The sequence below is a fragment of the Aphis gossypii genome, chromosome 3 (genome assembly GCF_020184175.1).
Source record: "Aphis gossypii isolate Hap1 chromosome 3, ASM2018417v2, whole genome shotgun sequence".
Classification (NCBI taxonomy): Eukaryota; Metazoa; Arthropoda; class Insecta; order Hemiptera; family Aphididae; genus Aphis; species Aphis gossypii.
The window spans coordinates 42,446,336-42,473,873 of record NC_065532.1 but is presented as its reverse complement, the minus strand read 5'-3'; the positions used below and the strand labels follow the sequence as shown (position 1 = coordinate 42,473,873).

The 27,538-nt window shown below is 25.7% G+C and overlaps 1 protein-coding gene across 1 annotated transcript in view; it reads left to right on the top strand.

Annotated features, from left to right (window-relative positions):
* LOC114128861 (uncharacterized) overlaps positions 1-27,538 on the top strand; it is a 32,406-nt gene that overhangs the window by 849 nt on the left and 4,019 nt on the right. Inside the window, 10 exon segments of the mRNA XM_050202772.1 lie at positions 1-490; positions 17,077-17,243; positions 17,303-17,382; positions 18,344-18,430; positions 22,845-22,956; positions 24,310-24,486; positions 24,552-24,705; positions 26,249-26,355; positions 26,421-26,677; positions 26,737-27,379. Of these exon segments, the coding sequence (XP_050058729.1) occupies positions 1-490; positions 17,077-17,243; positions 17,303-17,382; positions 18,344-18,430; positions 22,845-22,956; positions 24,310-24,486; positions 24,552-24,705; positions 26,249-26,355; positions 26,421-26,677; positions 26,737-27,379 (2,274 nt within the window).

The following is a 27,538-nucleotide window of genomic DNA, read 5'->3' as shown; positions in this document are numbered from 1 at the left end:
AGAATCTGTGCGCCGCGATGTCGCCGGTCACGTCGCTGGACAACGGCTACCGGTCCGTGTCTTCGTCGTCGCTGTCGCCGCCCATGTCCTCGTCGTCGTCGATGTCGCCCGTGTCGTACCAGCCCGTCTACTCGCCCAACCAACCGTCGTACGACTGTCACGGCGTGCCCGCTCATCCGTCGGTGGCCGACTTTCCGCCGCCGCAGCCGCACAACCAATATTACATCCCTTACGACAGCAATCATCCCCCGATGGGCGGTCTGAACGACGCTCAAGTGCCGGTGCCCGCGATGTTGCCGAACCACTCTTTACACAATAACAACAACAACAATTATTACCATAGCAGTAACAACAACAATAACAGCTATAACAACAACAACAACAACAACTATAACAACGTCAAATACAACAACATCAACAATAACAACAACCCTTATACCGATCGCTGCGAATACCGGAACGTGATCGCCGATAAACCCACCACGAACAAGTAATAATAATAATAATAATAAATAATATTATGTTATGGGAATTTTATCGTCTGCCTTCTGCTTTGTTGTTTAAACGTACGCGGGATTCTCATATAGATAACGGCAGCAGCCAGTCGGAGTTAAGTGTTTTCAAATCATAACATTGAGAGATAACATTTGATGTGTGAACTTATATATGCTTATGATCTTGTTAGGTTTATCATGCAATACATTTTTTTCCCGCCGTATTCGACTCTCAGTGTTTCAATGAAATTAATAATATAATTAGGTACTGCAGTGAGTATAGGTAGGTACTTCGATTTTCTTTGAAATACATTGAAATAATTCGATGTAATTTTTGTCTACTATTCCTGTCCTCGTGGTATTTCGGCGTAAGCCGTTATAGGCGTGTTATGCATATAGGAAGTTTTAAATTCCGATAATGGTAGATTTTTGGACTCTATTCTTCTCTGTGATTTTATTTCTATTTAATGTGTATAAGCTATTCTAAATACGTCGGGGATATATGTCACTTAAACCGCATAGGTAGTCAAATCTCTAGCAATTCTCAGTAAAATACAAAAATTACGATTTGTTGTTAATTTTGTGCGATCGAAAGAAATTCAGTAATTCACACATGTTATTATTCGCATCAGCTATGATTTTTATCGTATACATTTTGTTCAAAAGTTTTAGTCTTTATTCCATTCTCTAATTTAGGCTCTAACAACTTTCAAAGATAGACAACATATCTATTATATTATATTCAATATTTAGTAAATTGAAAACTGTTTTTTACAGAGTTTTTTACGTAATACTTTTTAAAATTATGTTAGCCAATAAAGTTAATTATTTATTTTTATTAATTAATTTTAATTAGCAAATAGGTTATTAACCGGTTAACTTTAACGTTGCACTTTTTAAATAGCTCGTACAATTTATGTAATGTTTTTGAATTAAGTGATTTCTTATGTTTTTGAAAACGTCTATTGAAGTAATAAATCTGGTTGTTGTGTCGTTGTATATAATTGTATACATATAACTTATGAACTAAATTTAACTTTCTATGTGTCCGCTAAATAAAAACAATTCTTATTTAATGAATAAGTGTTGCATTCTTAGATGAATTATGGATATTAAAACAAAATTAGTAATTTTACTATAACATAGAATTCATTCTAAAATTTGTTTTTCAATTTTAATCGGCTACTTATCACACTACTGTATGTATTTGTACCATTATTGACATTTTTACATCATAACAATTGTAAGTTAGTGCATTGATAAAGTTGAAAAAAATATTTTGCAACCGTCAAATATTTATTTAAGTGATATGAATATAATGATCGTCTAATAATTTTTTCGATATAAAAAATTAAGTTAATCTGGAATCGTATATTCAATGTTTTATTTGACCTATTATTTTATGTTTACTAGTAATAGATCCTTTGTTGTAAACTTTTGATGTGTGTACCTACTAGTTAAACAATAAAACAACCATAAACAAACTCTAGAAGTAATCATTTTACTTTTTATAGTTTTAAATATCTGCAGTATTATTTTGAACAATTTATTTCTATATTTAATTACGAAAAATAAACTTAGTATGGTTGGTAACATTGTAAGTGCTCGATAAATGTTAAAATTATCTAATTTTATTACCTATTTATTTTAAAAGTTTTTATGTAATAATATCTATGGGAAGTCTTTTAAATATACTAAAGTTCATATAAAAATATTAAGTTATTCTAAACATTATTAATGGACAAATAAGTGACATTTATATATCGTATTTATATTTTACTAAAATATATAGTAAAATAATTTATTTTACCTATATTTTTCGGTTGAAAGTTCATTATTTATTTTATATTATATATTATACGTAAAAGAAAAGTTATTTTCAACAGCATTTTAAGCCAATAATAATTACCTATCTAATAATATTTGTTCATGTAGGTATACCTTCGTTTTAATGTTGAGTATTTTACCTAATTGGTTCAACCTAACAAAATATCCAACGTGTGTGTTTCACGTTTTATATTCTATGCACAATAAAATTGTATTAAATGTTTACGTGGTGACCTAACGACTAGTTTTATGATCCGTATCGGTAAATTGTAATAAGTATTAATACTTATTTATATATCTATTTGTGTTTGGGAAAAATTTATGAATACATTTTAATATATATTTAATCTAAACTCTTGTTTCTAATGAAGAACTTGTATTGGAATTGAATATAATGTGGACAAAATATTCCTGGAAAGTATGAATAGATCCTACGCGCTGTCTCGTTAAAAGGGAACAGAACAATTTTTCGATACAAATATAAAATTACAAGCTTTTATTTGGAAACAAGTCATTTTTAAAAATACGTTTCTTTGAAATAAGTTATATAAAATTATTTTCTTCAATAATATACTAACGTACCTATATTACCTATTCAATGTATTAACATTTTCTCTTTAAATTATATTCCATCTTTATTATGGTTCTTTTTTTTTGTATAATATATAACTAGGTACATAAAACTGATTTTAGTTAGTGTTTCCAACATCGATTATAAAACTATTTTCAATGATTTTTGTTTTCTATATTATAGATATTTATAATATCTAATGAAATATAAAAATAAATCGATTGTCTCGATTGTCCATTGTGAAAAGTTGAAAAGTTGAATGAAGATGAAAAGTTTTAAACATTATAAAGTTGAAAATAACACAATGTTATCAGGACTTATTAAAATTGTATTCAACAATCAACAATTAATCAAAAACTATCTATGTTTAATTTAAGAGACGTTCGTTTTAAAAATAAATATGAAGGTTAGAATTACCTACCTATATTATATTATTATAATCAAAATATCTCATAAAATATTGACGGTAAAATTGTTAATATAATAATTTAAAAAGTTTAAAATTTTAATATTTTGAGTGTAATTTAGTGAGCCTATACAAAAGGTATTTAAACATTTTTATTTTATCATAAGTTTTGTGGTTATTATTTGGGTAATCGAAAAATGGGTCTTGAACTGTCCGTTTGAGTTATTTAGTTATTTTTTATTTTATTTTCGGTACATTACAAAGCTACAAAAAACAGTTCTTTGTGTTTTAGCTATAAAATTACCTATAAATTTTGCCCTTGTCTAGATATTATGTATATTATATAATATACAGTATACACTCCTTAACTTTTTATTAGATGTTGTGGTTTTAGTTGACTAATCTAAATTGTTATTGTGTTAGGAACAAATGTGCGGCTATAGGTACATTATTAATGGATTTTCAAAAATAATTTATATTATCAAATAGTATTATATTTTAAATTATTTTTACTAGATAATAAGTACCAGTTCAACTAAAATTATTAATATTTCTAGGGATTGTGCATTTAAAGTTACATTTGTAAATATGTTGTTTATATTATTATCTTTTAGAGTGCCTTATTAAATATCTCAATTTTTCCAACTAGGTAGTAACAAACGTGTTATCTGTACGATGTCAATCGTCTATATTTTATAATATAAATAAATTACCTAATTATAATTAAATTAAATATCAATTTATTATAAAATTATAACTTAAAAGTTTATTGATATTAATGTACAATATTTGAGAACGACAGTCTATGAGTATAATATCATGTATTATGTAGTTACAATATGAATCGTAATAGGTATAATAATTCTAATAGTTTTTATAATATTATGTTCTATTATTATATGCATCTATTTATTTGTTAATTGAATTTGAAATAACTTAATCAAATATTAATTATTTTAAAAATAATAATAACATACCTTTCTTTTTAGAATTTTAGATTTTTTACTTAAAAAATTATTAGAAATAGATGTTTAATGAGCTATACAATTTTGAAAATACTCAATTTACCATAACGCCTATAATTTTTTAATGCCTCTGAGATTTTTCCGATAGTTAAACTTTATTTATTCGTAGAATTATTTTTAATGAATTTAAATATAATATAAAAATTGAGTTTCATAAGCTTTAGAGTGCGCATTAGAAATATAACAAAACTACAAAATACAAATAGTATAGGTAACTACATGTTATATAATTTTTGACTTGACGCCAAATACACATTTATTGATCAAAAATAAAAATAAATAAAATGCTTGACTTATGTAATAGTATTATACCTTATATACCTAATAAATAAACTTGTTCTATCGAATACTGAGAAAAATCGATATGTCATCTATGGGTTATAGTGAATTTTATAGTTTTTTTGTTTTATTGTTATTATTTTTAAGATTAACATTGGTAGTTTTATTATATACTCTTTTAAAGGAACATTTTATCAAAAATAATGTTTTTTTACTTTATATTTTTGAATTGGCGTTTTACTAAACATAACTATTTTAGGTATACCGTATGCACAATATATTATAATATTATGTAGTTTTCGATACAAACTTAAGTAAATATTTAAAGACAAAACTAAGTGTAACAACTGTATTGCTTAAAATTTTAAATTATTTCAGTAGGTAAATGGTAGATCTTATTTATTAATTATAATTGTAATACAAACCACACAAATGTGTTAATATTTCTACTTAAATCAAAATTGTTTTAATCACGTCTAGCAGTAATCCTTCAAATATCATTCCCCTTGTTGTAATAAACTGTCGACAAACGTTATGTATGATAAATAATTTTGTAACTATTGATAAGCGTGTTTTGCACGATATTGTTAAACCAATTTTTGTAATTTTCATTTATTTTATCTTACCTATCGAATAATCGACGTATATATGTATTATGGCGTGATAAAATACCAAAGCAAATAAATAGCATACAAATTCTTAATACATTAGGAAACCATTCAATCCATTTAACTCACATGATTACTTAGCTGGTCATAATATAATTATTATATTATTAAATATACATGTAAAATGTATCTATATGTATAGTTTAAATATTTAAATACTCGGTATATTTTCAAACAATAAAGCCCGTGAAGCTCATAGCATATTTAATTTTATAATTTTATTAAAAAAAATAATGATTACAATAAATTGTATAATTTAATTTACAATTTAATACATAAGAAGTAAAAATTAAATATTGATTAACTATTCACTTTGTTTACAATCAACTTAAAAATAATTGCACTTTGTTTACAATTAACTTAAAAATAATTGCACTTTATTAAGCAATTATTATAACAAGTATTAAAATTGATTTGAAACTAAAACCACCTAATAATTGTCAGTAGAAAATCTTGATAAATGTAACTTTTGTGAAGAATAATTATGTTAGATATTAAAAATATTTCGCCTAATTTCAAATTCTTATTTTTATATAGTTTTTAGGAATAGATTCATATTTGATACATAAAATAAAATAATAATGTTTCAAATTTAATTAACGGTAAATATTTATAAATGTTCTACTTGGCTTTCTTTGGTCACACAAATAACAAAAAGTATTAACGTTATAAATTGAAATATTTGTGTTTTTTTTTTATGAAACCTACACTTTTCTATTTCTAAGCATAATTTTCCTGAGAATTTGAATTTATTAATTAGTTATACTACTTAAAGTTTTGATGAGGTTTTGATGTCGAGTATATCAACATTTAGTGGTTCCTTTGTGGGCCAATTTACCATCTTAACTTTATTTTATTTTTTTAACACTATTATACGATCTAGGTAATATAACTAGGTAATTAACAACTTGTTCAAAATTGTATTATGTGAATAGAAATTATCAAAGTAACATTCTATTTACTAGTATTATTATTATTATATTATGTATATGTGTGTATTGTGTATCAAAAAATCGTTAATAATTTTCAAGAAATAAATTATTATCGTTTACCTTTAACATAATTATCTTGTATATTTTTATCCATTTTTTTCTTTTAATTTCCATTACTTACCATAATATAAAAATAAATCTTATATACATTCTTATAAATTACTCACTTGAACACTACTTTGATTTCAAAAAAATGTTCAGTTATTTCATGGCACTTGTCCCAATCGCATCTGACGTCGTAAAAAGCTGTTCTCGATCTTACTGAATTAACTTCTTAAGTATCCGTAGTATTCATTACGTGGCAAATAAAGTTTACTTAGAGGGCAAACTAAATGTCATTGATCATTATGCTGGACTATAATACGACGTAAACAATTGAAAAATCTTCTTTTGTCTATTTTATTAATAGTTTCTTTTATTTTGTATAATGTCTTGTTAATATTACTAGGTACAATGGAATTGAAAATTTTAATGTTTTTATTTTTTTAATCAAGAACAATGACACTTAGGTAACTCCTCTATTAATCTAAGATTAATAAATGTTATAATATTGTTCAATTTAAACGTCGTTTTTCTTGTTGAGAATATAGTTATACACTTATATATTAATATATTTAATAACACCTTATTATTCATTTGAATTTAATATTTATAATAAAATTGCTCTAGTTTCTATTAAATTTTTAGCTTTACCTTTATATTTACTTACAATGAATTTAAAAAAAAAATCAAAGATAATAATGCATAATTATTAAAAAAAATTACTATTCTTAATTAGGAAGTCTTAATATTTAATAATATAATAAGATGCTTTAGGTATTAACAATTTTTTTTTAATCAAAGTTCGTTTTAATTTTATTCTTACGAAATGCTTTTACTATTTGTTTTTATGAAACATGCACCACATGTGTCTGATTTTTAGTGTAACTTAGGTAATCATCAAGTGTATAATCAACAACTTATCTTTTGTTTTCGTAGTCTGAAATTACAGAGATTAAAAAATTTAACTCGTCTTTTTTTAAACGAGACTATAGATAAATATTGTAAAAATATTGTATTGTAAATTGACAAATATAAATCCATTTTTATTGGTGTTTTATTATTATAATTATAATAAAAGTATTTTATTACAAAACAGGCAAATATTATATTTTTCTTTGTGCAGTGCAAAGGTTCTTCAAAAATGTAATCAATTAAATATACAAAACTTATCAAAGGTCATTCAATAAAATGTTGATTTTATGTGATTTACATTTTCTCATATTTACTTATTGATATTATTAGCTTAAAATGTGTAACAAAAAGTTAAAATGTAAAAACTTATAACTTATAACAGTATAATAAAAAATACTGTTTTTACTGCCATTTTAAATGTGAATTAGAATTTAATCAACGGTTATATGGGTGAGCTAATCATTATTTATTTTAATATATTTTGTATGAAATTTTAAATCTAGATTAATTAATATGAAACAAATATACCTCGTATTGTTTTTGTCATTAATTAACATCAACAAACACTAAATATTATAATTTATCGATTAGGTACGATATTAAGTTATGTAGGTACATGTGTCGAGTGATTAACATATTATCTAGTTTTGTATCACCTTCAATATTTTAAATACTAAGATTTATAATATATGTATGTATGATTGTAAGTACCGATGAGATTTTCCAAGTGCGTGCATAAACAAAAGTTGAAATCGTTTTATTATTATGTTATTATCATTCGTCTAGTTTGGTTTACGCAATTAAATTATATCATGTATTCGATTGAATGGTTTATCCATAATATGCAACCTGACGCCATATCGTTGCAATTATATGTACATGCATTTTAATCACTATATGCACATTCAACTACAACTTATGCATAATAATACATATGTCTGCGTACTTTGTGTATAATATGTATAACTATATATACATGCAGGGTCATTTAAATTTTTATCTACAGAAATTTATAGGTAGGGATTACATAAGATTCTTTAACATGTGCAATCTCCCCCTTAGTTTCGCGTAACTTGTAGGTTAGATGCAACTGTATAGGTGAGCGCATAATATACATGATCGCATATAATGTATAATATACTATTATAATATTTTATATTATTATTTTGAACGTGTACCTATGCATTCTCTTTATAAAAAAAAAATATAGTGCACTAAAATAATCCTTCAATGTTCGTTTTTATATTAACCTTGATATTATTTCACTAATTCTACCAAACATTTTCTATATTGTTTCCATTTTTATCATTATGTATGCACATAGCACACACTCACATATATACACTCGTATTTACATTGGTTTCATCATATGTAAATTGATTCTATCTAACTTTGTCTCGCTTCGGCGTTTCTCCCACTTAATCACTTAAATATATTTACAATGTATGATTATGCAATCAAAACAAATGCACACGTATACGTTTCTACATTTCATTATTGTCTAAAGTGCGTCTAATGCACATTATACAACCGATTGAAGTTGTTATACATGTATATTAATAATTTAAGATAATAACTAAAATAACGTTTTAGATTTTTATTTGTTTTCGGACTAAACGTGATTTTCGCTTAGTGCGTGCGAATTAAGGAAATTGTAAATTCTGTCTAATTAATTAATCGTATTTCTTTACGCTGAATTGCGCCTGGAATTAAATTAATATTATTTTTATATAATAGACACTTAGTATGGAAGGAGGATACCAAGAGTATGTGATGTTCTCTGTGATACCTCGAAAATAGCTTTTTTGTTTTTCTGTTAAAATGAAAAATGTTAATCAGTTTGTATAATAGTGTACAATCAAAATTTAATATCAATCTATACACTTACATTTTTGTGTAAATAAAACAATAATTTGTACGAAATAAAATATATTTTAAATCTATATTGAGTTAAGGTACATTGGTGAAAAAACTAGAGTAATGGCTAAAATAAAAACGAATAAAAATATCTAAATTGTTAAATTAGGAGTTTCTTTAAATAAAATTGTAACTAACTCGTTACATAATAGTAAGCCTACTTATTTCTTTTTTTGTACTCCATAGTGTTTTTATACATTAAAATTATCGTGTTTTTAAATTATTTAAAACTCATCTATCCGAGCATCTATCTTATTGATAAGGTTTTTAAAAGAGACGTCATAGAGGCCTCCCTCTTCCATAAATACTCTACTGGACATGAGTTAAACAATAAATAAGTTTTTTATTAGTTGTAAAAGCATTTTCTATCATTGTTAATTAGTTTCAATAGTACTTAGTAGTGTTTATATAAATATTTTTTTTTTTTTATGAAATTTCAGATATTTAAGACCAGATAATATTTTATTTTAAAAATGCCACATTTTTTATTTATACCTATTTAATAAAAAAAAGTAAATATTTCATTATGGCCTTATTTTAATTTCGTAGTTTCTTGAAATGTCTTGAAAATGTGAATCTTTTTTCCAAATAAAATGAATTTATTTTATTAATGTAAAAAGTATTTTTCACTTTTAATACTAGCTGATTCTTCACTGTAATGGAATCCTCAGAAAGATAAAAAATATAAATTACTAATTTATTACAAGTTATATGTTTTTATAAACGTTTATTTCGTCCAAATTTTCCAAAAGAAGAAATTATGATTATATAATATAACTTGTAGTATTTTTTGTAAATTGTATACAAATAATTTACAATGTAATTATACAAATAGTACGTCATAGAATATAGCCGCCTTACCCTATTATGGTTTTGTACGTATCAATAATTAAGCAATGTTATTTATAAATTTTAGGGTGATGAAATTTGAATTGTTCGTTTATAAAATAACATAGGATACCTATATAAAATAATATGTATAAACTATATAACATATTGGTTGCCAAAGATAATAAGTCAAAAGTCAAATTGGCAAACTTAGTAAATTTATCTGCGCTGTTTTTCTGACGTATTATTTTTAAGCAACGCTTGAATGGAATCACTGACCGTAAAAAAAATGTACCTATTGATAACGAAAATGTGTAAGTTAAAACAATAAATCTTGCATTTTTTATTATGATAGTTATTTGTCGTATATTTTGCGGGTAAAAAGTTTATCATTTGTATTTATTCAATAAATTATTGTTATGTATGTATAGGATCACAATCATACAAATTGAGAGTTAAATAATATGGTTCATTTATATTGTAATACATATAGTGTAAATTCTCAATTTGATAGTAATTTCAATAATATTTTAACATTTTTAAATAAACTTATTTTTTACTTATTTACATAAGTTTAAAAAATTATTATTTGTTTATTTATTTGTGTTTGTGTTTTATCACGCTCACTTTGTATTGACAAATCATAATTTAAATTCCTCGTGCAAAGTTTTATATTTTAAAATATAACATCGGTTTATCATAAATTAATTTCTAAAGACTAAATTGAATGCAGATGACGGTGGAATTTGAGAAATAAAACATTATGTCAATATGTTAATAATTATCTTATTTTTATATAGGCTAATCTGCAACGCTGTGTAGGTACACTTATATTTAATTATATTTTTTGAAATTATTTACGTAACTAGGTATCAAATGTTCATACAATTTAATGAATTTAATAGTCAAATGAATTTTACATTGGTTATTATTTTTAAATGGTGGATGCAAATAAACATTTTCAATTAAATAAATTATTCGATGTTTTCATTGTTGTAATTGGACAAATGATTTATTGTTTTTTTTTAGAGTCTGCTGTCTGAACATTTCCCCCACTACCCTATATTGTCGTAGCTTCATCATCAAAATTTACTTAAACAATCTTATCTTTTTTTATACTTCCAATATTCGTTCTGACACAAATTAAAACTACGTGATCAAATAAAAATTATATTAACCGGGAGGGGAGGGAGGCAACTATTCCCTATAAAATTGTCACTGTAAGCACATGATTACTTAGCTTAAAATATGCATACGACCACTAGGAATTTGCTACGTATATAGTAAACTGAAATATTGATTTTTTTTTTTTTTGTTTTAAACGAAATCTTACTTTATTTTTATGTGAGGGTTATAACTGTTCAATTTCAATGTTTAGTTCGCTTTATTTTGCAACTGGTACATGGAATATTTTTAGAGATTACAACTATACTGACAAACAGAAGTGCGCAGTTAAAAATACAAATAAAATTACTTGCAACTAGAACATTCTTAAAATTGTTAAGATGCTTAGTTCAATTTGTTTTACAATAGTGGAAACAAAGATCTATAGAACACGGAGCAAATAATAATTTACACCTGAGTACTTGATGCACATCGACATCGCACTGTTAATAATAATAATAATAATCATACTCGTATACGTTTTCTACTGTATGACTTTTTGGTTTCCAGACACATGTTTGTACATTTTATATCACAATTGTGTCCAACTGTATATCTAGTCAAATTACTACGTTGTTTTAGTTACCAATATTGTAAACCAATTAAGATGTTTAATTTAATGATGTCTCTATATGAAATAGGTAAATAAGTATATTATAGAAAACAAATCGTTTAAACATCGTTAATAGAATTATACTGTACCTAATACTCTATTGTTTAAAATACATTTTAAAACTGGGTAGGTATTTAGTACGTTTACAGAGACTACATTCCTTACTTGTTTACATCTTGAATGATTTTTTGCATTGCATTTTTTATTTTTTCGTTTAAAAACATAATCATTCTTATTTACCCAATAGATTTAATTTCATAAATATTTATGGACATTTTAATTAACTATAATACCTAATCTATAACGTTAATAGCTAAATCTTCACGACTTATTTTATATTTTTTGCAAGCCTAGTAGAAAATATAACAGTTGATACCAATAACTCGATAAGAGTAAAGTTTAAATATGTGTATTCTAACAACACAAATATATTCAGATTGTAATCAAGTAACCATTATTGTGAACAATAGTATTTGAAGTTCTCCAACATACGTTTATGTTTTATGCAAACTAACTAAATAAATAGCTGAACAAAAATTCCACACACACGCGCTGCTCTCACCCTATTACATTGTATACTGTTTATAATATAGATACACCTTCATAATGGTATAATGCTATCAAAGTTTGACGAATAGGTAAATTTTATGCTCTTCTAATAATAACAAAAGTGAGGATTGATTTTTATCTCTTAAGTGTATTCCATAGACAAATATCTCTGTCATCCATAGGCCTCGTATAGTCATAGTCTCAATATCGAGATGTTAGTGAGATTTTTGTTTCATTTTATATGAATATATATGCTTAAAATACGTGTTTAATACTTAAATGCTTTCTGTTGAATCGTTGCTCTTTTTACGCACGTATTATAATTAATTTGTAACAATACTTGCATAATATGTGCAGGCGATGCCTACAGCCTACTTATACTTGTTTAGTCTTATTATCTAGCCAATAATGTGTGTATAATTATGTCTAATGTTATCAGTACATTATAGTCATTGATACAAAGTCCACATAAATATAAAACAACGTATATGATCCAGCTAGCCGCCGAATGAAATCTTTGTGTCGGTTAAGTGCTTGACCCTTTATACCTTTACCTCATGGTAAATAGTCGCCAATGATAGACACAGATACAAACTATACCGTGTGTAAAAACGACACACGTCACGACGTATTATATTATTATTTATTTTTAATTCATTCATTCATTTTTTTTTTTTTTTTTTTTTTTTTAGTAGGTATATAATGATAATAATATATTAATATGTAATATTAATGACTAAAGCCAAGTCGTGCAAGTCGTGTAAAACATTACCACCCGTATATTTAGATATGTCTGTATCACTGGACAGTATAGACGCACAGTAGTCACCTACTCACCTCAGTTTCAATCGGTGATGATAATTGATAAAACTGTATATATATAAATGCTTACATAATATAATTATTATTCTTATGAAGTACAGGCATGTAATATATACCATGTATATGACGTGTATCTTTAAAAAATGCTATTAAGGTGCGTTGTCATTTTTATTATCGAATATTTTTTTGTTTTTGTGTTAGTTATTTTAATGGATCGTAATCGTTTTTACGGTAAACATTGTTATATATGTGTATCGGAATAGTAAGCATGTAAAACAAACCCATTATTTTTTTTCAAAATGTTGTTTTCTTTAATTACAACGTGTCGTCTAAAATATATTTGTTTTCAAATATTATAAATAAATTTAAAATTTGAGATCTAATCAAAACCATTGATTTTAATTTTGACTCGATAAATTGATTTATTTAGTTTTAAGAAATTAGGTTTTTAAAAAGCATTTAAATAGTTTTACTAAATACGGCAATCCTGATTTTAGGTTTAAAACACTCTTTATTTATATAGGCCTTCATAGAATCTCAGCTGTATTTAGTTCATACCAAAGATTTTATTTCTTTTGTTAATCATTTTTTCAATAAATAGTAGTTTATCTATGATGTATTCTTAATATATCTAATTAAATAACAGTTTTCTTAAGCATTAATGTGAGATGTTAATATAGTTGTTGTAAAAAAATTATATGCAGTCTTAAATTATAAACAAACATGCGTGCTTACAAGTCAATTGTACTTTATTAAGTTAGTTACATTTATACTTATACTAAAATAAAGTTATTGTATTTTGTCGATCAAATATCATAATAAACTATCCTTTGGAATTTGATTAATTAGTATAGTTAATTTGTTTAATTGATCGATTTGTAAACTCAATAGTGTAAATGATTTATTGATAAATATGTATGGTGAGAAGTATTATACTCAAATAATTTAAAATTTAGATTTAACGTCTTCTTTCTTCCAACAAATAGTTTGTATTCATTGTTCTAATTTAAACCATTTAATTAATTTGATTTTAGTTTTATACAAAAAATATTACAAAATATTACAATCAATACAATTTATTTTAAAATTATTAGTATTTGATTTAATATACTGGTCTAAATTTGTAATTACCTATATGTTATGCATTAAAAAAATTAAAATATACTGACTTAGACGGCTGTTATATTTTACGTAGGTATTTAAATTGCTTTAATAGATGTAATAATTTTAAAATTAAATTTGTTAAACGTCAAACGCAAATATTATTAAAATTTAACTTACCCATATACAAAATAATAAAGTACTATAGAGTACAACAATTAAGTAGATAATAACATGATGTACCTAACTTTATCCAAGCAAGTATTATAGTTTAAAAGGTTCAATCTTAATTTTAAACATATTTGCTTTGTAGTATAGACATTTCGACCTTAATTTACTATTAAGTTAATCGTATTATGTTGGTACGTATAATATATCAGCTAGATAATTTATATGAATGTTGTTGACCTCAAAATGTTTAATAGCACGGACTATAAATTCCAGTTTTTTCCCTTTATATACGTTAAAGGTATTTTTCTTTAAGAAGAAACAAATTAAACCGTATATGATTTACACTTGTTAGGTATTGTTAATCATATAACTAAGATTGGTATACTAGAAACTTACCAGTTTAGCTTTTCACTATATACTCGTATCTGCGAAGAGAATTGTCCACGCATATAGATTTACACTAATTATACTAAAATTGTATTTCTGGAGAAATTTTTATTCATTAGTCTACGTCTATACATCTATATTATTCACTGTTTTATCGTCTAGATGTCAGTTTCTTACTGTCCCAGAAAAAAATTGCCTTACAGTATTCTATCTTGGATGACATATAAGTAATAATTTATGTACCTATGATTGATTAACCTACATACTTTGAAATATATAAGAATAATAATATATTGACGGAATATAAATAAAAAAACTGACATGATCTATTTAATTTCTACTTAAACAACTATTTAATTTTGTTTTTCCATATCCTAAAACTTAAATATAAAATGATATATGGAAATAATAAACAAGCAGGATTTATGAATTAAGCCGTACCCATGAAGAGACTTTTTTTTTTAAATCCATCCGTTTGTAAAATACTTAGAACTTCATATTATATATACATACATGGTCCACAAACGGCATTATAATTAAATTTATTGTTGTATCATGTTTTCATTATAACTGACATTATCCGTTTACATGGTTATCTATATAGCTGCTGTTATAATATAGAAAAATCTCGTTAATCTAATTTCTTTAAATATTTACAAGATCAACGATATAGGTGCTATATTATAATCATCATTATTTAAGAAAAAAATCTAACATAAAAAACTGATTCGTCTTCAACATGGAAATAATAACTATATTATAATATATACATTTTGCTTGACATATATGTATGTAACTTGTGTGTGTGTGCGTGTATCGTAAAAATAAGTACTTGTCGGTAAAAATATAAGAGAAAAACACGCAAACAGTTCTTCGTGTTATTCAAATGTATATGCACATTTAATATACCTTGCGATGCATTTCAATTGATGATGATAGGAGGGCTTAACGCTTAGTTCGAGTGAGAAAACTGTGATGCAATTTGCAATGGCGTTTTAACATAGTAGATAGCAAAAATAGAATATCGTAAAAATCAACTCTGTTGTGTTTTACGTATAAACCAAAAACAAACCGTGTATCCCTTCTCCTATCCCACTCAGCACTCTGAAAGTTAGTCCCAATCCAAGGCCAATGTATGCAATTTACTGCCAAATTCGATAATTATGTCTCGTACTTTATAGTTTATTTACTTTATTAAGTCTTAACTGATATAGAAACATATTATGCAGTCGGGGTACGCTTCGATATTCTATTGTTGCCGAGTTCCGGAAGATATATATTTTTTATCACATAGTTTGAGTTCAGAAAACATAGAAGTGTTGTGTAGGTAGATACTTGTATCACACAAGCTGTGTGTATGTAGTAACACAAAATAATGTTATGTGATTTTATTTTATTGTAATCGACATAAATTTGTGGTAAGCTTATATAGATCCAACGGAGAATAGCCGCTATACAATACAACTAACTCAGTAGAGGCTGATGTTTAATTTAATATACAAAATTATGTATGACTATCATTCAATAAACGATTATAAGTCCACGTAGTTGGTTAAACCTTCCCACTTAAACTTCTTTAATTCTTTCAATACTTCAATACTTCAATACTGTGGATATATCATAATTGTTATATTTTCTGTTCGAAACTTGTTAATCTATTTTAGCTTTTACTATGCGTAATTAATAATTTGTAAAAATATATTTTATGTTGTAAAATACAACAAGAATTATGCTTGGATAGCTTTCGGAAAGAGCCCTAAAACAATAATCTCGTCACATTTTTTTTTATAACATGAAACCCACTAAAACCCTTTTTGGAAGCTTTATCAAAGCTCTTATTAGCTCCTTTTGCACCAAAAACTATTCAAGTGTTTTTTAAAAAAACTTGCGTTCACTGTAAGATTAATATAATTGTCATTTCGCTCAGTCTAAAAAAGCCTATACAGCTATTTTACATTCAACCCAAAATTGAATTTTAGATTCATATTACTTTATAATAATATATTTAATCATAAAAAAATGTTAAACTATAATTTAAGAGATTGGTAGTAATATATATATACATTATAATCTACCTTAGCAATTAAAACTTTTAAAATAGATTTGAAACTGTCGTATACGAAAAATTTTAATCTGTTTTTAAGAATACTGATCGGTTTACTAAATTAATCAGTATTTTGGAAATATAAATGTATGTCTCAACTCCTATTTTATGTGCGTAGAATGCTTCTGATACCCTTAAAATAAATGTTCAAAAAAAATATATTATGCAAATAGTTCGTAGATTATTGATGTACTTTAATTTCAGTTCTAGCCGACAAAGTCGAAATCTGGCAGAAAAACAACGACGAGAGAAGTTGAATAATTTTATCGCAGAACTTACAAAACTTGTTCCATTGATATCAAATGCTTCTAAGAAAATAGAGAAAACTAGTGTTCTTAGACTCAGTGCTGCATATCTTCGGTTGAATCGATGTAAGTTAACCGATTGAATGTAATATATTCTTTCAATTAAAAATTGAATTATTTTCCAGTCTTAGTCGGCCTAAAAGAAAAACGTAAAGAACTGCCAGTTTATATAAAGGAGGTTAACGTGGCTGATCTTCTGTTGGACGTATGTATCCGTATTTATATTATTCTATTTAAGTATAATAATTAATTATCAGAGTATGTTGCTTTTGAAAAAAAAAATCGTTGTTCCTTTTATAAACAACCAAGTTGTTCACTTGCTCTATAAGAGATATCGGTTTAATATAGGCCGCAATGTGACTATTAACATGGATTAAATATAAGTAGTTAATATATTTTACTAAAACAGAACACACAAAACCTAACAAATAATTTATTGCTTCAGATTACTAATAAAAATAATTATGCTTTAGGTATATCGAAAATGATATTACGAATATCAAATATTAATAGTTGAGTAAATAATATATTGTACATTTAAATTTTATCACTTTCTTTTATTCTAAATATATTATTTATAATTTTAACAATTTAAAAATATTATTACAACTATTTAAATTATTACCTATACTTGTAGTATATTTATGTTGATAGAGATCTGCCTGAAGAACAAAATATACACTAAAATTATATTTTTCGATACTGCTGTATTTAATAAATTTAATGTTTATTTATTATTTAATGATGTTCATTATGCGACATGCTATGCCAAAAGTTCGTTTACTAAAAACTTAACATAATGTTGTTATATAATATTATATCGAGGAGAGAGCCCTATAATATATATATTATAATATGCTTATATTCGAATATTGCAGATATTTATATTACATTTTACATAGCATTGGCAGTTACCTCTAAAAATTATAAAGTTATAAACAGATGAAATATGTGAAAAGTTTAAAAAATAGCATGGCAAACCTTCTTTCTGATTATTACTAATGTCATATCAGCTACTTATTAAAAATCACTTAAACTATTTCGGATATTGTTTTTAAACTCTTTTGAACTACCTATAGTCTCTACTATATTATGTTATATAACATAATAGTTCAATTCTTTTCATAGCTATAATGTTATTATTATTATTTTCTTTTTGTTCTCAGGATAACGATATATACCTGATGGTCACATCGGCTGGAAAAATAGTGTTTGTTTCCCATTCCGTGGAGAATATATTAGGCTATTCACAGGTAAGTCTATTTTTTTCACTAACCATAGAATAAAATTTAGTTTTTTATTTTATTTTTATTTATTTTATGGGCTGTACGTATTTTAATATTGCATGCACATTTATGGTTAGCTATGTACAATATTATAAATGTCTTATACATAATAGAAAGTTCTAAAGCTAATTTGTATTATAACGTTTATGTAACAAGATAATTGCATTTTATTTATTATAGATGTGTACCTATATTGCATTTATTATTATATTATGTATAAATCTTTTATTTAAATAAAATTGTCCGGTTTACTCGTCTCGTACACAGTACTGAAAAAGAATGAAACTGTACCGCATTCATTTAAATAATAATTTAAATCGATTGAGATGTAGTATTAAATTAAATTAAAAGTTAAGACAATGATGAAGACGAATCATTCTTATACATTCATTGTTGTTTGTGTTAAACAAACGGTGTTCACGGTTCAAGTTAGAAATATGTGCTCTATAAATATTTGTAATGTTCAAGTTAATAATCTAATACTTAAATAATACATTAAAAAGCAATAATATGCTTATTATTATTAAATTGCATCAATTGGTAGTAATTTTACCTTGAATGTTTGTTTGTGTTTAGTTAAAACACTAATAAGAGTCCAGAGTCGGTAAAAATAAAGTGATTTTATACAGAATATTTCTAATCATTTACATTTTAAAATAATAAATCGTATTATCGTTTCTGCATTGAATTTACATAGTTACATATTATGGTATACAGTTAACGCTAGATACACCATTATTTATGTAGTCACATACGGTATTTATTGTATTTTTTCTGAACGTCGTAGTATTATTATAATATACTGTGTGAGAATGATTATGAATGCCTTAAGCTTTACTTATTACGCTAAAAGTTGCAGATCATTATTTATTTTTATCGTTTTACATAGCTACTGCTGTTTAAATCACTTAAGATATAAATGCATTTATATATTTATTTTCAATATCACAATCATATTTATGCATAGTTAAAACGTAATTATTATACTAACCTTGTATGTAGATATTTATTTGTATTTAAATTTGCTTAACTGTATTTCGAATTATAGGAAATTCCGTCATTTTTAACTTGTAATTTAAAATGTGAATAATATTAAGTATATAATAACAGATGCACACTTATATAACAGTATAAAATATTACCCATTTACTGCAATGTATAACACATTTCAGAAAACTAATTACACTATGAAGAATAGAGTATTTACCATTATAATATATACCTAAACAGTGACTTATCCTCTTTTTATTCTCATCAAAGTTAATAGAACTAATGCAAAAATATAATGGCTCGTTTCGATCATTATATTGTTGTATTAGTCCGACGAGCATGCGATAAAGACGGGTATGGTTACCATTTGCAGTATTTACAGATTTTTCCTACTTTGTTTGACAGAAAACGCATACCGCATACATAATAATAAATAATAATATTATTGTTATTGTCGCAATGCATTTTTATCGTTGTCGATTTTATTAAATATGCGCCGTGTTCGAACTTATAGAGAAGCAATCGTTTTATCTCTTCACCATCGCTCCCACACGACGTATGTCGTCCGTCCCGAGTATTTCCGCGATTTGCGCAGTACGCAGTCGCATTAGACGAAGTTTATTTTTATTTTTTATTTGTCCGTCTCTCTCTCTCTCCCTCGCGTATTTAATCGCACGTAAAACTAAAGTGCGTTGTACGTTCTTACCGTTCGTTGTGTATCTGCCGTTATTGCGAAAGTTTACATAATTAATTATAACACTTAATAGTTATAAACTATAATATAATATTAAACAACGGCGTGATTCATTTTATTGTCATTATTTTCAGTCCACGTAAAACCCACCCCGATCATTTGCCGGATATATTTTAACTCGCAACACGTCTTATTACAATATTATTGCACCAGCGTCGGTTGCACGCGCCGTGTCATTGTTGTTTTATCATTCAGTAGTAGAATAAAATATTTTGTTTTTTTAATAAAAATAATTTCTCTTACCTTGATTTCATATCGTGGACGCGATGCATATAACACTATTGATTTCCCCTCTCACCCACATCAATCCCCACCACCTCAACCCGCGCAGCCGTCATATGCACCGGCCAAGGACACCGTTCTTATATTATTATTATCGTTGCCCGAACGATAAACACATTTGTGTACATGGGTTACCCGCACTGCATCCGTTTTATGTTTTAACCTTATTATTATTTGTACGTGTATAATAATATCATAATGCATTGCATATCCTTGAAAATTGCATTCAACCACAAGCATTTAATTACAAATTTATCACAAAGCCCATCATTGTACTATAACATTAATTCGTAAATAAAACCACGGAAGGGTTTTTGAGTTGAAATTTACCCGAGCCCATTATAATGTTATGCCACTACTGCAGTTCTGCAATTACTTAAAAGTCTCATGCATGCACATTATATCAAGGTCGACCGATCATTATTTCTTCTTTGCTTCGTGCTTTGAATTTGCATTATACACGTACAGTTCTTTTTAAAATTATAGTACAGTTTTTCTTATTATTAGATTTTAATTGATCACGTGTGGACTGGTGGCTCGTTCTCTGTAAATACAAACCTACATATTTTTCACATTACATATTATATATCGTAATATTAATAAACATTTACGAACTTCGTTTATGTAAAAACTGAGATATTTAGCTTTATTTTTAATCAATTTATTTATTTATTTAACTTAAATTATTATTAATAAAATAATTTATCTGTGTCGATAATATTAAGTGTACACTCGGACAAGCTGAACAAATATTTCAAAATCTTTGATTCGTTTTACTTTTGAACCAAATTTTTTTTTTAATCTAACATACCTAATCTATTATAGTAATTTAAAAATAACCTTTAGTATTTTTAAAATAATATTTCTTTTTTATATAATTTATCCTACAACCTATATGCTTTCTATTGTATTGTGAAGTACTCTTCTGCGATCCAAATATTTTATAATAATAAACCAACTCGCACTGAACAATATAATATTTAACTATAAAATGTTATCTTTTAGACCAAATATCTCCAGATCTTAGCTCTTATCTCAATTAAAACAAATATTATCCATCATCTTAAAACTATAATAACTTTAGTTATTATTGTTATTTGTTATATTGTTTTTTACAACTACTTATTCCCAACAACCTATGAAACCATGAGTTACAATAAAAACAAATACTTACCTAAACTAATTGTTAATATTTTGTGGATTAATTTTTTTTTTTTTGTTTTTGTCTATAATCGAGTTTCTTCTCATATTCACTGTAGATTTGAAATAATATCCGCATGCCAACCGTATCATTTGTCGCATAATCAATGTGCGTTGCTTAAAAATCAAGTTATATTCTTATTATATTTCATAATTCCTATTATAAATTATGCTTAAAGAATCTCAGACCTATATTTGGTCATAGTTTAATAGTTATGATTCTTAAGACGTCACTTTTTATTCCTATTTAAGCAATCGTTCTTTTTTCACGTTGACTTAGGTTTTTAATTTTTTCTTATTTTACATTTTACCATTGTCTTCATAAGGATCTCCCCCTCCGAAAAAAAATTCACAAATGAGTTATTAGACATTTTTGTGTATTTAAGGACATTGTCAATTAAAACTTACTTACAGTAGTTATTCATTTTAATAATATATTAAGATGTACGATAATGTATGTTAAATCAATACGGTGTCAGAACTAAAATATTTGTATAGTATATAAGATAGAAGTTACGATTAAGAAGGTTTTATGTTATTAATATGTATGTATGTATGATTATTATTCATTGTATTTTCCTGCACTTTTCAATTTTTGATTTATGACTTATAAAAAATATATTATTGTAAAACATGATAATTTTTGTTATGCAAAAAATTAATGTAATCTTTTACTCATTACGATAAACGCCGCGTAATTGGAGACAACTTAAAGAATTCAAACAGTTGATAAAATTATTATAATATATCTCTATTTATAGGCAATTCTCACATTTCGGGGAATTTAGAATGTCAAAATTGTATGTATTATTTCACGCGTAAAATAAATATGATTGTGAGATGGATTAATATTGTATTAGTATATTTATTGCTACTAATTTTTTGTGTGATGTAACCAGGGATATAACCTAGGGGTGTTAAAGACTAAGAACTGACAATTGAAAATCTGCCAATAGCTTTTAATAAAGTAAATTTGTGCATGTTAGTCCCACATGAGATATATATATAAGAAAATGTCGATTTATTCAAATTTCCACATATTCGATTGTTATTCGAAAAATGACTTACAATTTACATATTACCATATTTGAATTTATAATACTCGTATGTATGTGTGATTATAGAAATAATAAATTTTTGTTCTTTTAATTGTAGATTGATCTCATGGGCCAATCGCTTTTTAATATTGCCAATCCCAAAGATCACGATGAACTTAAAAAAAACCTGAAGTATCATCAAGATGAAACCTCAAACGACACCAGTATCAGTAAGTTTATTGTTCATTTTCTGAATTTACGCAACATGTAATTTTTAGATATACAAATAAATTATAAATGTATAATTCAATCAACATAATGTGTAATTATACTATTCCATAACCTGTTTAATATTTATCATAACTCATAAACATAAATATAATAATATTATATTATGTTTATAGTTATAAACTTATAACTAATAAGAGTCAAGCAATGAACGTATTTATGAGTAAAGCAATATATATATAATATGTATTGGTATAACAACAATGTTAGTTGATTTTTCTGTTATATATTTTTTTATGGAGACTTATTCGGATAGGAGTGCTTTATTGAATGGAAATCAAGAGGACTTTGTATAGGTCGATTTTTTCATTTTTCAAAAAATATCTATCAATTTATTTCCGCATTCCTAACTGACATTATTTTATATCAGAAACTTTGAATTTATAAATGTGAAACTTTTATATTCGTGGAATGGAAAAAACCTACTAAAGATATGTTATGAAGTCCTTATTACAAAAGATAATTATAATAATTATTATTCCGATGATATATTACTCCTCGACGATAAAAAAAATATTATTTGTGGTGGTATTTAAGGGTACCTTACTAAATTAAATTTGCGCAGAGACTACTAGCTTCGTTTAAACAACGGTTTGCACTCGAAATAATGAATCAAAATTGGTATTTGAATTTTCAAAATTGAATTGGGTGTTTTAAAAGCATCCAAAAATGTTTTGGATATAATTTTATGTTTAAAAAGAACTAACTTTAAATTTTACTGTTTACGCTGTGATTTAGAAAAAAACATTAAAATAATGTTTCTATCTTTTTCCTGTATTATATTATATTATCATACCAAATAGCAAATATGAACAATTATTAATGAGTTTATTAAAGGTTATTATAAATATTAACATATTGTTCGTGACATTATTGAAATAATAAAAAATAATAAATTATATTTGTAGTTAGTTATTACTTTTTATGAATACTGGTTTTTGACATAGTTTTAATTTCAAGTTTTGTTGGATATCGATTATTGTCATGACTCTGTACTCATCATTATATTGAATATTTTCACGATATCGATTATCGAGAGTAATTCGGATGTAAATCACTGGACTACTACTAATAATATAATATATATTATACTACTTTACTACTTGTATTTTATTTATTATTTATTGAGTGATAAGAATAATAAAGCCTTTACAATTTTGGTTAGGATAGAGAAATTAATGAGTCTTACACGATTACGCGTTCAATGAATTATGCAATGTCTATAAAAGTGGCTGTACAATATTTTTTTATTTTAGTTAAGTTATTTATAACTCTTATTAACCTTTTTGTTTCAGTTCCGAATGATGACTCTTCGCTGAATGTTAAACAAAATAGTAATGAAAATTATAAAATACAACGTCGATCATTTTATTTACGGTTAATCAAGAAAGTTGTTTCTCGTGATGAACAACCCGAGTTGGAGTTGGTACATGTGATGGGGACATTAATGGTTCAAAATTCCGGAAATAAAAGTAATATTATGACAGTTTTATTTAAAATATTTAATTTAATTTAAAATTGTATATTTTTTTTATAGATAATGAAATTGGTGAAAATGATGTAGTATTGAATGCAGTAGTCAGGCCATTCAATGAACGACGTGTAACTGAAGTATCAATGTTAGAAGCAACTCGTGAAGAATATATAACCAGACATCAAATTGATGGTCGTATAATATATGTAGATCACAGGTAAGCATTTATTTAATTTATTGTTTATTTAGTGAACAGAAAAAATATAAATAACTAGGTATTGAATTTCATCAATATTACTTTTATTAACATACCTTTTTAATAACAAATATTTTACTCACTAACAAATAACAATTATTGTATTAATAAAGTATACTATGGATTATTTAATGATTATCGTCAATAGTTTATTTTGTTAGTCTCAAAATTATAGCCCCCGCCATTCACATCTAGTTCACTGACAAGTGTTTTTATGGACTTAAAATACTATTTATTTATTTGACTTTAGAAAATAATCCAAAAATGAACTATTTATATTATCTTGTTTTTTTTTTTTTTTTTTTATGAAGTATTAAGTACTCGTTTAATATAATATATGTATATAATAGTTGTACGTTCAAAACGTCAGTACATTTTTTGTTTTTAGAGAAAACAGTATACTAAATTTAAATTATTTTTTCACAACGATGGCGTGCTATAGCAACCATCAAAACCTTGCAATTATATTCTAACTTAAACATTTCTTAATTAATAAACTTTAGTTATCATTAATTTTGAATTTAAATAAATAAAAAAAAAAACTAAATCATAATAATTTTAATTTTATTACAGTTATAGGTTTCTAAAATTATATTGTTTAAAATAATAAAAAAATAATTGTAGACTAGAATAAACACTGTAAGATATTTTATTAAAGCGAAAGTTGTACTCATATGTGCTGTCTTCATCTTACTTACGTATACTATACCAAATTTGAGTTCAACAGAAAGCATTTCATACTGTTTGCTTTAATAGTAGAGTAAATTTACTTATTATTCAACTTAAAGGTAAAAATATTGCCAGGGCATCACTTAGGCTGTTATTGATATTTTAATTTTAAACTGAATTATAGCTATGTAAAATATTAAAATTTTAAAATATCAATAACAATAAAAGTAGTGTCCTAGATAATATTTGTACTTTTTAATTTGTTTATAGTTAATTGACTAATATTAAAGCAAATAGCAAATAATGGATTCTCCTGAACTCACATTTACTATATTGTATATTAGTAAGTCGGTGACAACACATGCAGGTATGTCATCCTCTATTATATTGGGATTATTTTGTAATTATTTTATTTAATTTAAAATGAGAAAAAAATTGGTACAAAAAGAGCTTTTATTCTCCATTAAAACTTAAAGATTTTTCCATTTTTTTTTTTTGTACGTAACTATACACTATTTCATATAAAAGTAACCTCAGATAGTAAGCTTTTATGTACAGTAGTGACATGAGGTAGGTTAAAGTATGTTGAGTGATTGCTAAGATCTCATGGCCAGACTTATCATCAGAAATAAAAGATTACGTCAAAAGTGATAAAAACCAATTAGTCTGATCAAACCAAATGAAAATCAATCTCTGTCTGTGCCTTATATGAAACAGCGTATACATATATCATTGATTATTATAAATACTGTTGTATTTGTAATCAATGATATTATTTTTAATGTGTTTTTAAAATAATACTGATTATATCTAACTATGTATAATGTATTTTTAGAATATCTATTGTATCTGGATTTATGCCTCAAGAAGTATCTGGACAACTGGCATTCAAATATATGCATAGAGATGATGTACGTTGGGTGATGATCGCTCTAAGACAAAGTATTTATTTTCAATAACATACCTAAAATGTATGTAATGTTTGTAATAATTATTTGCTTTCTTAGTGTATTTTAAGGGTCAAAGTTTTGGAAGTAGTTGCTATAGATTGTTGTCGAAAAATGGAGAATTTGTGTATATGAGAACACATGGTTTTTTGCAATTGAATCCAAATGAGGATACAATTGAATCGTTTATCTGCGTTAATACCTTAGTGCCCCCAGAACAAGGAAAAAAAGAAATAATCGAAATGAAAAAACGGTTTACACCATTAATAGTCGCTGCATCTGAACCTGGTATTGCTGCAATAACTAACAATCAATTTGTAAGTATTATTATTGTTATATCATAAGTCAAATTGCTTATTGGCCTATATTATTACAGATGGAAAAAGAATCTACTGCGACATTAGAAGATGTTACCGAAGATCTGAAAACACTAGACAAGGTGGTCGAACAAATGATTCAAAATATTCCTGAACCAGCAATGGACAATTTTAAAGTTACTGCAAAGAATCCTGGACCTTTACCAGATAACCAGGAGTATATGAGAGTTGCCCTTTTGTCTAAGTCAATACCACCAGTTTCAGTAGCATCTAATGCACCAAAAATTTATAAACGATCATCTTTATCCCCTCAGTCCAATGTTAAGCCAGTTGTAACTCAGGATCGACCATCTGTTCTTCGAGTGGCACCACCAATTTCTCGACAACCTGTACTAGTTTACAATCATCAAACTTATGACAAAACCACAGAGAAAGACAGAGCTTATTTAGAGCGTAGGGGTGGCATATTTGTCTTACCTAAGAGACAAAACGATTCTCATGTAATACCAGATAACTTGCCAAAAAAAGCAAAAATGGTTCTAGAGCCACAAGTTGAATCACCTGCTTGTAGCAATTACAGCAATCAAGCAAATTTACAGTCTGACAATCAGCTAAGCACTAAAGGATGTATTGACAATTTTTCTAATTTTCAAGCTACTCCAATTCAACTAATTTCACACAGCATCAATGAACATAATATTGGTAATGATTATTTTCAAATACTTGGTAGTTACATATAATAAGTTTTTATAAATTTCAGATATATTATATATATATATATATATATATATATATCATTTAAAAATAATTTATTATTCTTTGGAAAAATGATTGACATAATTCAAAATATTTTTTTTTGTT